The sequence below is a fragment of the Ambystoma mexicanum genome, chromosome 6p (genome assembly GCF_040938575.1).
Source record: "Ambystoma mexicanum isolate Mex_15411 chromosome 6p, UKY_AmexF1_1, whole genome shotgun sequence".
NCBI classification, from domain to species: domain Eukaryota; kingdom Metazoa; phylum Chordata; class Amphibia; order Caudata; family Ambystomatidae; genus Ambystoma; species Ambystoma mexicanum.
This window is the reverse complement of record NC_090935.1, coordinates 1,352,671,437-1,352,684,443: the sequence shown is the minus strand read 5'-3', so window position 1 is coordinate 1,352,684,443 and position 13,007 is coordinate 1,352,671,437. Positions and strand designations below refer to the sequence as shown.

The following is a 13,007-nucleotide window of genomic DNA, read 5'->3' as shown; positions in this document are numbered from 1 at the left end:
GGTGTATATAACAGTTATAACATGGAGCAACACATTCATCAAAGTGCAACAATCACAGCATTTACAGCAGAGCCTCACATGAGAAGAAAGGGTATAGAGCTTCATGAAGTAGGGTTAAATCCTGATGGGGCAGGGGACAGTCCCGACTCAGGTGTACCCTCGCCTTGTCTGTTAAGGTAAGTGTTAAATTCAACCCAGATGTTCTTGGGGCTGGAGTGAGTGGGAAGTGTAGTCAAGTATTCCTCCTCACAATTTCGTGACCAAGTAAGCAGGCACAGCCATTTTTGTACGGCCGGGTGAGGGGGCAGGGGAGCTTTTCCAGCACTGGAGTATGCATTTTTTGGCAATCATAAAGCTTATGTTTACAAATTTAGCCAGGCGTCTAGTTTCATCTGTTTTCCAAGCCCCAAACAGAACTGCTAGGGGATCAGGGTCAACCACAGTTTCAATTATTGCAGTGAGTGTTTTCAAAATGCTTTCCCAAAAATCGGATAGCCTATTGCAGGTCCAGAACATATGAAGGTGATCAGCATCTTCTGCACCACAGCGAGGGCATAGGTGCACCATGGTGCGGGTAAGCCTCGAGGTCCTGTGTGGGGTGTAATAGAGCTTGTTTAGAAGTATGTACTGCATAGCGCGGTGGCGGAAATTGAGGGCGACTTTTTGGGTGTGTAGGCACATTCCCTCCCAGGTCTCGTCAGATATTTCTAGGCCCAGTTCATTTGCCCATTCATCGTGTGCCCTGAGAGCCGGGGCCTTGGGAGTGTCCTGTAGGATCTTATACAGTGAAGAAATGACGCCGCGGGCGCCGCCAGAATTAGCAATAAATGCGATTGCTGGGTTATCAGGGGGCTCAGCTGGGAATGAGGGCAATTTAGTGCGGAACGCGGCCCGAAGTCTGTAATATTGGAGGGTCTCTAAGGCAGATCTGGTGTGCCCTTGTTTCCATGTTTGGGGGATCAATGAACCTACCCTCGGGGTAGAAGTCGGATAACGCCTGGTACCCCAGTGCTCCCCAATGTCGGGCCAGAGCCGTGTCATGTGTAGGCCCCAGGCCGGGCAAGGCCCACGCAGGGAGCCATTTATAGTATGGGAAGGGCTCGGTTGTTGGATATAGCACACGTGTCCAGGCTTGGATGGTCGCATCGATTGGGTCAATAGGAGAGTCAGGTGCATAATGACGATGCAGTATGAGGGACATGACGTTAGTACTAGCGGCCGCAAGTTGCTCAAGTTTGACGTGCGGTCGCGGTGGGGAACCAGGGCACCAGTGAGTGGCGTGTTGGGCCTGGGCCGCAGTCCAGTAGTGTGTCAGATCCGGGGCTGTGAGTCCCCCATGTTTGTATGGAAGCACCAGGTCCGTCCACTTCTTATGCACTGCACCGGAATGCTATAGGAACTGTGCGCAAAGTGTGTGTAATTTAGTGAAGTATTCCCTCCCAGGCCACATAGGTATGTTGCTAAAGGTGTAAAGGAGCTTGGGGAGCAGGATCATTTTAATGAGGGAGAGCCGACCAGCCATGGACAGCGGGAGGGAGCGCCATCGAGATATCTTAGCTGCAACTGTTTGTGCCACCGCTGAGTAATTATCGGCAAGTAGAGTGGATTTAGTTAGGGATATCTGCACTCCCAGATATCGGACACCATCCGGGGACCTGCGTAGGGGCTACTCAGTGGTGGGTTGTTGAGTAGACTTAGTAAGCAGGAAGATTTCAGACTTTGATTAGTTGATTGTAAATCCGGAGTAGGTGCCGATACGAGTGATATCTCTTAATATGGGATCAAGGTGGGCTGTTGGCTCTCTGATGTGTAATAGAATGTCGTCCGCGTATAGAGATATAATTTCGGCGTCATCTATCAATCTTATACCTTTGCGGGCATGGCATGCACGGACATAGTCCGCCATCGGCTCTATTGCTAGTGCAAAAAGAATCAGGGAGAAGGGACATCCGTGTCGGGTACCCCTGGATAGTGTAAAAAGATTGGACGTCAATGAATTGGCCCTTACTCGCGCCACAGGGGAGGTGTATAATAGTTTGATGAACCCAATCATGTTTGGGCCAATGCCCATTGTCCCCAGCACCAGCCACATGTAACTCCAAGAGACCATATCAAAGGCCTTCTGGGCGTCCAAGGTGACTGCTACAGCCTGGACGTCCTGGTCTGGTCTATACGGGACATAACATTAAACAATCTCCTGATGTTGTGGGAAGTGGACCTACCAGGGACAAAGCCTGCCTGGTCTTCGTGGACTAGATATGGCATAATGGGCAGAAAGCGATTCGCTATGATCTGTGCAAAGATTTTGGTGTCGAGGTTCATGAGGGAGAGAGGCCTATAGGACCCGCATTCGTCAACAGGTTTACTAGGCTTGAGCAGAACCGTAACAATGGCTTCACGCATGGAGGTGGGGTGGGGGAATAGAGACACGGAGTGCCTTGTCCCAGACCTCGAGCAGTATGGGGGCTAGTATGGCGACGTGTTCTTGATAGAATGCGGCAGTGAGTCCATCCGGGCCCGGCGCCTTACCTTTGGGCAGGTCCGAGATGGCAGTCAACACCTCGTCCAATGTAATTGGGGAGTCCAGCTGGTCCGGGTAGGAGGGGAGATATCAGTGGTGGGGATCTGGTCAAGCAGCTAGCGTATGTGTTGTTCAGTGTGTTCGGCAGGTTGGGAATAGAGGGACTTATAGAACTCAGTAAATATATCTAAAATTTGCTGGTCCGCCCACTACGTATTGCCAAATCGATCTTTGATGGAGGTGATCTAGGTCCGGCAGGATTCCCCCCTCTTCAGTGTCGCTAGTGTTTTCCCCGGTCTGTCCCCCTCGCCATATTTCCTGGCGGCCTGTGGGCGGCTAAAGTACTGGACTTCATTGGCAGCCAGCGCGTTGTATGCCTGGAGTTCATCACTGATTTGGGCGAGTATGGCGGGGTCAGCCCCGGTGGGGCATTGCAGCTCCAGTTGCTTCAGTTTGGCTTCGGAGCGACCAACGCCGGCCTCCCGTGAGAGGGAGTTGTGCTCAAAGAAGGATTCAATGTCTGCCAGAATTTCAGCCTTGAACACTATCTTTGAGGGCCTCGGATTTGAAACGCCAGGTGCTGAATGTCGGGGTGGGTAAACCTAGCCTCACAGATAGTGTAATTAGAGCATGGTCTGAGAATGTGCGAGGTAGGATCCAGGACCCCTCCACCCTGCCCATAATTTCATTTGACACAAGGAACAGGTCTATCCTGGATGAACTGTCATGCACGGATGAATAATAAGTGTACTCCCGACGCTGGGGATGCAGTGTCCGCCAGACATCGCAAATATGGAGTGTCCGCATATGACCATGTAGCCTGCGTGCCGCACCGGACAGGGCTCGAGTGGCAGTGCCAGTCCTATCCAGGACAGTGTCCAGAATAAGGTTCAGGTCTCCCCCCACCCCCCCCCCCCCCCATATAGTCTGGATTCCCACATAGCCCAGCAGTATGGCGGTTATAGCATCAAAAAACTCAGGGGAGTCCACGTTGGGGCAGTAGGTATTGACAAGCAGGTATTCTTTATTAACTAGTGTGCAGTGCAGTATAACGTAGCGCCCCTCAGGGTCTATGTAGCTTTTATGTAATACAAATTTGATTGACTTATGGATCATTGTGAGGACGCCCCTGGATTGGGAGGAGTAGGAAGTGAAGACTCTAGCCGGGCCCCATGCTGGGGCCACGGTGGTCGGAATAGGACCATTGGAATGTTTCCTGTAGAAATAGTACCTTACAGCTATGTCTATTAGCAAAGGCCATTATCTTACAGGCCTTGGTGTGATTGCCTAACCCGCCGATATTCTAGGACATTATGATGGTGGACATTTCAGGAACAAATGTCTAGTTCCAAGGTACACACGTTAGTGAACATCCCAGGTCCAGAAATGGTGTGAGCTCCCAGAGGGAGAATCAAAAGTGTTCTCATGGCTCGTCAGTGCGCGTGCCGTGAAACCTTGCGTGCCTTTTCCCCGTAAAACCCCATTCCCTCCCGCCACTCTCACCCCTGACCCAAGATAAGCAGTGTGAACACCACCCCCCCTCAACTGTAAGCAGCTGAGCCGTCCCAAACTTGGCCCAGTCTGCTCAAAAGCCCAACCGGAGCTAACCCACAACCGAAGTGAATACAAGAACATTGCAATTGCAGTGGGGTGCGCCATTGCCGTGCACAAGCATGCTTGGAGCCAATCGGCTCCGTTACAAAACGAGCAGTGTAGGCAGTCATGTAATACATGCCCCTGTCCTAAGTGAGAAACGGGGATCTGCATATGAACCATAGTGGTCGGTCCCAGTGTACAGCAGGCAGACCCGGCAGTTATGTAATGCTTGATCCTGTAGCCGCAGGTGAGACATATAGGCCTGCTGACAGAACACCGGAGACTCACATCTTAGACAACCACAACTAGTGAAAGTGGACGGGTAAGTGGACTGGTACTGCACCAGCTCCCTGGTGTGCATGCATATATAGGATGCCAGGTGAAGTGTGTATTGTAGAGCCATGCACCAGGGTGGATACAAGAACGTGGTTGATCATGGATGCGAACGGTGATTGGCGAGATTCGATCAGCAAATAAAGTTACCATTTAGATGGTGCAGGCCAAGTATAGAGTTCAATCATTGCCCATGAGGTCGACAGCAGGAGGTTGCAGGGGTATGTGCGCTTCTATGAAGTTCACAGCTTCGGACGGCACCGTGAAAAAATACAATTTGTTGTTGAACGTGAACTTCAAGCACGCAGGGAATAGTATGGCATAGGGGATGTTCCTCTGAGGAGTTTCTTCACTCAGAGAAATTGGTGGCGTTCCTGCTGCACTCCGGTTGAGAAGTCAGGGAAAATTCTGATCCCCTGCAAGGCCATTCTTAGCTCTCCCCTTTCCCGTGCAAGGCGGAGAATGCGATCGCGATCTTTGAAACTCAGAATCTTCGCAATGATGGGCCTCGGGAAGTCTCCAGGTTTGGGCCACGGCGACAGCGCCCTGCGGGCCCTTTCGATGGTGAAGAAGGGAGACATGTCAGGGTTGCCCAGTAAATCTTTCAAGAGGTTCTCCACCGCCAGTTCGAGACGACCCTTCAGTGCATTCTCCGGGACTCCAATAATGCGTATATTATTTCTGCGTGATCTGGATTCGAGATCACCACATTTGGCCCTGACCGCCTTCATGTCTGTGACCAAAGTGGACACAGTACCCTGGAGCGTGGCTATGTTATCTTTGTTGGTACCCACCCTGTTCTCAGCCTCTGTGATTCTCGTTCCCTGCTGGTCTAGTTTGGCTCCGAGTGACGCCACGTTGGCGTTAATGTCATCGAGCTTTTTGTGGAAGGCCGTGAAGTTTCTAGCCATTGATTCCATCACCACTGTCAGGTCCGTGGCAGGTGCCTCGGCAGGAGGTGTGTCATCAGCTTGATCGCGTGATGTGTTGGCCAAGTCAGACCTCAGGGTGATCTTAGCAAATGTATTCATGGCCCCCGGCTCTGTTGGCACTCTTGGATCTGTTGGGCATCGTAGAGAATGGTATTTGAGTGCTCAGTGCTCAAGGCAGGGTCTCGTGCAAACGTTGTACTCCAGGAGGCCGCGTGATAAAGGGATAAGGGTGGAGACGCCCCTCGAGGACCACAGTTGAGAAGGCACAGGTCAGTGAAGCAGATCTTTGATCCACGGAGGCGTAGACAGTATGTAGGCAGGGGCGGCAGGCCACCGGCATAAGGGGGGTGTAGGTATGGTGCTGGGGTAGTGCTGCACCAGTGAGTATGGCCAGTTTATGGGCAGATCTCAGAAACTACGCAAGCAGGGTAGACATCAAGAGCGCAAGTGGTATGTGCAATGTCCGACAGTGTCCCAGAGTCACTCCGGTGCTGAGATGTAGGTTGGAGGGTGCGTATAGGTTGGGCTCCCCTTGTTCAAGGCGGCAGCCCTGTCAGCAGGCCAGTCATGGGACCAGCTCCGTTGAGCGAGAGTTTATTACCAGGAGCGAGGGCCAGTGGCGGCAGTGCAAGAAGGGCAAGCAGAGGCCCACCGGGATGTGGCTGAGCAATGGCGCATATGGACTTGGGCCCAGCGAATGGAGCAGAGTCAGTGAGCCCTGGGAGTGCTTCTGGGCTGCAGAGCACGGGGATCCACCCTGGCTGAGGAACGCTAGGGGGAAGGGGACAAGTGGAGTAGTGCACGCGATGGCCCCAGCAGCTCCTCACCTGCGTTGCGGCTGGCAGCCCGGGCTGCGATAAACTGGGATCTCTGGCAGTCCTCGGGGGCCCCTTGGGCGCCGACCGCGGGAGGAGGAAAGATCACGCAGCCCCTCCGATGGAGTCGTTTCGCCCGAGGGAGCAGAGGATGTGCCGCACAGGTGACAGCAGGGTGGTGCGGGTGTGGGATGGTTGAGGGGCTCCCACGGCACAGGTGCCACAGGCCACGGGACCGGGTGTAGCGCCGCGGGCAGTCCCAGCAGCATTGTGGAGGCCCAGTCCGGCGGAAGCCGAGGCAACACGCAGCACAGGTCACTGTCGCCGGCTCAGTGCGGAGGCGGCCCGGTCCTCGGAGCCGAAGTGCGGCCGCAGCACACGCGACTCAGGTCTCCAGGCAGCCAGGTCCGGCAATCGCAGCAGGGGGAGAGGGGGAATCGGGCGGGCGGGAAGTCCAGGCCCCAGCAGCGGGGCAGCGCAGGCAGAGGCAGGCATCTCACTGGACCCAGCGGCGAGAGCCAGGCGAGCCGTTCGTCAGTCCCAGGGGTCCGATTCGTGCCCAAATTTCGTTGGCACGTAGCCCCACTAATTGGCAAGGCAGGGGGTCGGAGATGCAGGCACCAAGGAGAGGCTGACCACAGATGTTCTCGGATATGCAGCGGCAGTGCTCGGAGCTCGATAGCTAGGCAGCCATCTTGGCGGCTGTTCAACAGGGCCCCCGTGTCCTAACTATTGAAGTTCCCTCAGGGTTTAGGAAGTGTCTGTGTGCCATCCCCAAAGGCTATCTACTGATTTATTGAAACAGTGTGTATTTTTAAGTATATTTAAGTGTTACATATTTGCTCCCTTCTAAAGAAGACTCATTTTAAATCTGGCTGTTTAAATTAATAAATAATTATTTCATCAAGAACCCTTGAGTATAAGTGTTATTTGGATATTTGTCACTGTGAAACTATGTTGCAACCCTACAGCTCACATTGACCCCACTTGAGATAAGCCTGGCTGCTCAGTCACTCTACCAACTTGTGTAGTACAGACTTATACCAAAAGTTTGGTTACCTATGCCAAGAGGACAAGGCTGGTGCAGTCTCCCACAGGGTTACTGCATACAATCTTGCCTAACAAGGAGCTCTCTGAATAAGTTGTACGGGCTGAGAAAACAGTTGATTAATGGGAGGCGTCTGGCTGCAGCAGAGGACTTGGATGATGCAGGCTGTTTCAAGCAGTGAGAAATACAGAGTATCTGGGCAGTTGCAGATGGGTGCCCACATGTGGGGGGCTAGAGACCAGATGATATTTTTTTCAGAAGATTTAAATGAAGTTAGGAGAGGGTTTTGAAAGATCTTTCATGTTTTGGGGCAGAACAGTTAGGTCCGGGTTTAACCACCCTGAGGTGGATGGAAGGTTTTGCAGGCTGCTAGCCAGAAGAAAAATCAGTCAATGGGTTCAGACACGCTTGTTTTTCCCTGGTCTGTGTCTGGATACTTTGTAGAGGAAGAAAGCCTTAGCAGAGATTACGAGGGAGTTAGCAAAGGTGGGTTTATCTGCCTCAGTGGGTTACCGTAGTTGCCTGAGATTGTAACACCTATGAAAGAAATACTCTCAGTCCAAGGCCGTGAGATAATATTCAAAGGCATATTGAAGGACAAGTACTGAACTGTCGGTAGGAATACGCTTGGATGCGATTTACAGTCAGAACTCGATGGGGCATATCGAACTCTGCTGTATATGTGAGGGGTGGCCTCTGAGGTAGTTGGTAGGAAGGCAAAATGGAGAATTCGCTTGGCCACTTTTGAGTTGTATTTGATTTTTGTGTGCTTTCTTCCCTTCAGGCTCTTTTGGGTCTCTCCAAGTTTACTTTGCTGAACATTTCATATAAATGTATGCAGTCATTCAGAAATTAACTGCTGTGAGTAGTAGCTCTTTTTCAGATTTTTCTTATACTGTGCTCTATTCAAATAACTAACATTTGTTTTAAATTGCTAACAGAAGATGTGTTTGTAGTTCATCAGCTCTAGTCAAAATCTTATTCAGTCACCATTCCCTCTCGGCAACCGCCTAATCTTTACTCCAATACATTTTATATATTTATATGGAGGCAGAACATTGTAAAATCCCACTTACCGCTTCTGGTTAATTCTCATTTCCTTCTGGTCTTCATTCTCTTCACTGCTGTCGCCATTCTGATGAGACGTGTCATGAGATTTACGACCTCCATTTATTGTCTTTCCATCTGAGAAAGGAAGCAAATAAATCACAAAAACATGTAAACAATAATTTCAGCAGTATTTTAATTCAAATTATGGTCATGCATCGTACACCTAAAAACTCATTACAGCATTGTTAGGGGGGATTTTATATCAATTATAAATTTTACTGATCCGCGTCAACACCAGAACATTTTTCTTTACTGGTGGATTATTTTTCCCCATACCTCGCAGAATATTTGATTTTTTTATGGGTGTCATTTTTAAGACTCTCCATAGTGTCTTTTTAATGTTAACCTCTGACAACGTTTGGCATATTGCCTATTGTTGCTGGGTTGGCATTTGGGCTCCCCCTTTTAACTTTCTCTGGCTAACCTTAAGAGAACTACAGTTGAAGGCTAGAGAGGATGATATTTTATCCTCTCAACTTTATTCAGGTGAGACCAGCAACCCCCACCTTATGTGGAGTGCTGGGGAGTTGCAATGAATCCCATTTCTCAGTTTAACCAACATTCCTGTTACAGGCACAAGTTGCCTTTAATGGCTGGTGGCACTGAACCTTTTTACTAATGCGTTGTACCTTTACCGCAGGCGGTTCCCACAAAGGTACCCATGGGTGTTAATTTTACCAAAATACCCCCCCCCCTTTTCTCCATTTTAGCATTCCTTGTCCTTTCCTATTTTACTCACCTGTGAATTGGTTGTGCCTCTTTCCCAAAAGTAAGGCTGTTGGCTCCACTTTACTATTCATGCTAGGTTATAAATGTATATGTGCCCCAATTGGGTCTGGCTTCCCCCAACTTGCTATTAGTCTGTCCAGAATAAGTCTGCCTTAGGTTATACTTCCCTTTATGTTGCTGGTAGCTCCTTTAAAAAGTATATGGGTCCTACTTGCCTTGAATTGGCTGTGTGCCGTCCTAAAATAAGTGAAGAGTTATTGCTTACCTCAGTTTGTGTCCCACTGACCTACCTGTAAAGCAACTGTAATAGTATATTACAATATTAGGTTTTACATGCCTAGAATAGCTGTTTGCCATTCTTAAAGTGTTCTTTAGGTGTAGCTGACCTTGGTGTGCCCGGTGCAATCCTAAATGAGTGTAAAGAGTTCTTGCTTAACTTATTTTGTGTTCCACGGAGGTGAAAAACAACTGCAATTGTATGTTACACCAACAGGTCTCACTCACCTAGTATATCTCATCACAAAAGTAGTGGAGGTATATACTGTTCCTTGAATCTGTGGTCCACTATTCAGAAAAGTATATTTGCAAGTTGGTTGACTATGTGATTTACTTGTTGAGTGTCACTGCCTTACTGACAAGGTCTACTACCCTTGTATTACTGAAAGTAATCAGAAAGTAATCTATGGTCTTACCACCCAATCCCCTTCCCTCCCCCCGAGAAATACAGTTAGGTGTTCTAAATAAGGTCTATGCTTTGATCTGTGTTTTTAAAGCATAGTGTTTTGTTTTTATAATGCGTTGATATGCTTTATAGTACTTACCCAAGAATCTTAGTCTGCTTGTATATAAAACAAACACTTATTTTTACAATAGTGTATCACTGTTCCTTTGTAACGTATGTATAATGCAATTTATTTGCCTCATTCTACAGCCCTCTCCCTCCTAGAATAGATTTTCATGCAGTAGAAGATGCATAAATTTAGTAAGGGGTTGTAGGCAGTTTAATAGATCGGGTAATTAGATGGGTTGGACAGACTAAATGGGGGACAGTAATTGCTGGACTCCATGTCCAGACCACACCTACCTTGTCAGTCACTGCTGTTTGACGGCTGCAGGTTTCACCAGTTTACATAGGCCAACAGTCTGGAGTTGCTTCTGCAGGAACGGTCCCTTTCCTCTGGGTCCTTCGCCGAGAGGCTGCCCTAGGGAGTTTACTTAAGTGGGCCTTGGTGCCCAATCACAGCACGGGAGACAGGCAAATGGGCGGCAGGGCAGTGAACAAGGGGGCGACGGCACAGAAGCGCTTTCAGTACAATAAAAATGAAAATATTTTAAAGTGAACAAAACGGATTTGCAGGCCTGGCCGGGGGGCAGGGGGGCACGCCTTACTGCAATGGCACAGCAGAGAAGAGTGCCTCAGTGCAGGAGCATGCAGTGATTGAGACCCTTGGGGAGCCCGAGAGCTCCAAATGGGAAAGCAGATTTAGGCAGAAACAACGCGGCATTGCAGAAAACAACCGCGTTGTTTCTGCCTGAATCTGCTTTCCCATTTGGGGCTCTCGGGCTCCCCACGGCATGGGTCTGGCATGGATTCACATGCTCATGAATATTCCCCGTCGTCAGGCTGGGAATCCTCGGTAAAGAAAAAACCAGTATCAGTTTCGTTTCTGATCTGTCTTTCGTAGTAATAACCAATCACTGGTCTCTACCTAAGCACCGCCTCTGGCAGCCATCTTCAGATTTGGAAGCACGTGAAGTGGCAGTATGACCAAGTGAAGAGCCGCAGAGGGGTAGGCGGGAGGGTTCGCATGTGAATCCATGCCAGACCCATGCTGGAGAACAACAGTTACAGGTAAGTAACTTGTTCCTTCTCCAGCATGGGGTCTGGCATGGATTCACATGCTCATGAATAAAGAATACATAGCAGTACACACATGCACAACCACGGGAGGTGGCAAAGGCTCAACATTAAGCAGTACATCAAACTCAACATTAAGCATCTTACCTCCTCACCAGGCTCACCTCAGACGAACAGGTTGCGCAGCACTGCTTGGCCGACCCTGGACTCCTCCCTGGAATCCCGATCGACGCAGTAGAATTTCGTGAAGGTGTGCGTCGACCTCCACGTAGCAGCCCTGCATATGTCCAGCAGGGGCACACCAGAAAGGAACGCCGTGGTAGCTGCGATCGCTCTGGTGGAATGGGCTCTCGGACGGCCAGGCAGCGGTCGGTTTGCCAACCGATGACAGTACATGATACAGCCGGAGAGCCATCTGGAAATGGAAGCCTTCAAGAGAGAGCCTTCCCCTGATTGACAGGTCCAAAGTTCACAAAGAGTTGTGACGTCTTCCGAAAACACTTTGTGCGGTCCACGTAGAACTTCAGCGCTCTAGTCACATCCAGCGAGTGCAAAGTCCTCTCAGCCGGCGACGAAGGCGACGGGAAGAACACAGGCAACACCAAGGGTTCGTTGAGATGGAAGTCCGACGGTACCTTGGGCATGAAGGAGGGGTGCGTCCTGAGCACTACCCTCGTGTCGTGAAAAGTCAAGTACGGGGCCTTGCAGGAAAGGGCCTGGATCTCTCCCACCCGTCGTGCGGAGGTGATGGCCACAAGAAACGCTGTTTTCCACGACAGAAACTTCAACGGGGCCGAGTGCAGAGGCCCGAAAGGAGGTCCCATGAGCTTGGTCAGCACCACGTTGAGCTCCCACGCCGGGGCCGGAGCCTTCACCGGCGGGAACGATCTGAACAGTCCCTTCATGAACTCTTACACCAGACGATGAGACCACAAGGACGTCCGGCCCGTGGTTCTGGTGTATCGGGAGATCGCAGCAAGATGAATCTTGATGGACGCGTGTGCCAGTCCAGCTTTGGCCAGCGTCAGCAGGTACGGCAGTACCTGGGGAGCCGTAATCCGTAGAGGGTTAATCTTCTGTGCGTGGCACCAGACAGAGAACCTCTTCCATTTGTGTCCGTAGCATTTAAGAGTCGAGGACGCCCTGGCCTTTGCAAGAACCTCTCTGCAGTCGGCCGGTATGTCGTATCCTCCAAACTCTAGCGCTGCAGGAGCCAGGCCTGCAAGTTCAGCGATTTCGGGTCGTGGTGGAGGATGGCGCCTCCTTCCCTGGAGAGTAGATCCGCGTCCACCGGCAGCTTGATTGGCGGGGACGCTGACAAGTCCAGAAGGTCCGGGAACCATATCTGCCTCGGCCACGCAGGTGCGACGAGGATCATCCTGCACCGTGACCTCTTGAGCTGGTTGACGAGCCGGATTAGCAGTGGCAAAGGAGGGAACGCCTAGAGGAACAGGCCCTCCCAGGGGAACGAGAAAGCATCGCCCATGCTCCTCGCCTGGGGAAACCTGCTGGCGAACCTCCGGCACTTGGAGTTCGTCGCCGTCGCGAACAGGTCGATCTGGGGTGTGCCCCACCGTCGGAAGAGGCGATCCACTAGATCCTGCCATAGTTCCCACTCGTGGCACGAGCGCAGCTCCCTGCTGAGTGAGTCGGCGATGGTGTTTTTTATCCCTGCCAGATGAAACGGCACCAGAAACATCCTTTGGGCGACGGCCCAATGCCACAGGTCCTGCGCCTCCTTGGACAGTGCTGGGGACCTGGTTCCGCCCTGTTTCCTGATGTAAAACATGGTGGTGGTGTTGTCGGTGAAGATCCTCACCACCTTGCCCTTGAGGGACGGAAGGAAGGACCTGAGGGCCCAGAACACTGCACGGAGCTCCAGGACGTTGATATGGAGGGACTTCTCCGTCGGGAGCCACAGGCCTCTCGCGTGCAGATTTTCGGTGTGCGCTCCCCACCCTTCCAGGGAGGCATCCGTGGTCACTGTCTCCTGGTGGTCTGGGGTCTGGAAGTCCATGCCCGCCGTCAGATGCGCGCGGTTGCCCCACCACCGGACCGCTCGGCC

At 51.1% G+C, this 13,007-nt stretch overlaps 1 protein-coding gene across 7 annotated transcripts in view; it reads right to left on the bottom strand.

The window, feature by feature from the left end:
• The window catches only part of PSIP1 (PC4 and SRSF1 interacting protein 1), an 828,776-nt gene that overhangs the window by 139,693 nt on the left and 676,076 nt on the right, over window positions 1-13,007 (bottom strand). For all 7 annotated transcript variants that reach the window (XM_069626044.1, XM_069626047.1, XM_069626045.1 and 4 more), the window contains one exon: window positions 8,322-8,430. In XM_069626044.1, the coding sequence (XP_069482145.1) occupies window positions 8,322-8,430 (109 nt within the window). The remainder of the gene's footprint in view (window positions 1-8,321; window positions 8,431-13,007) is intronic.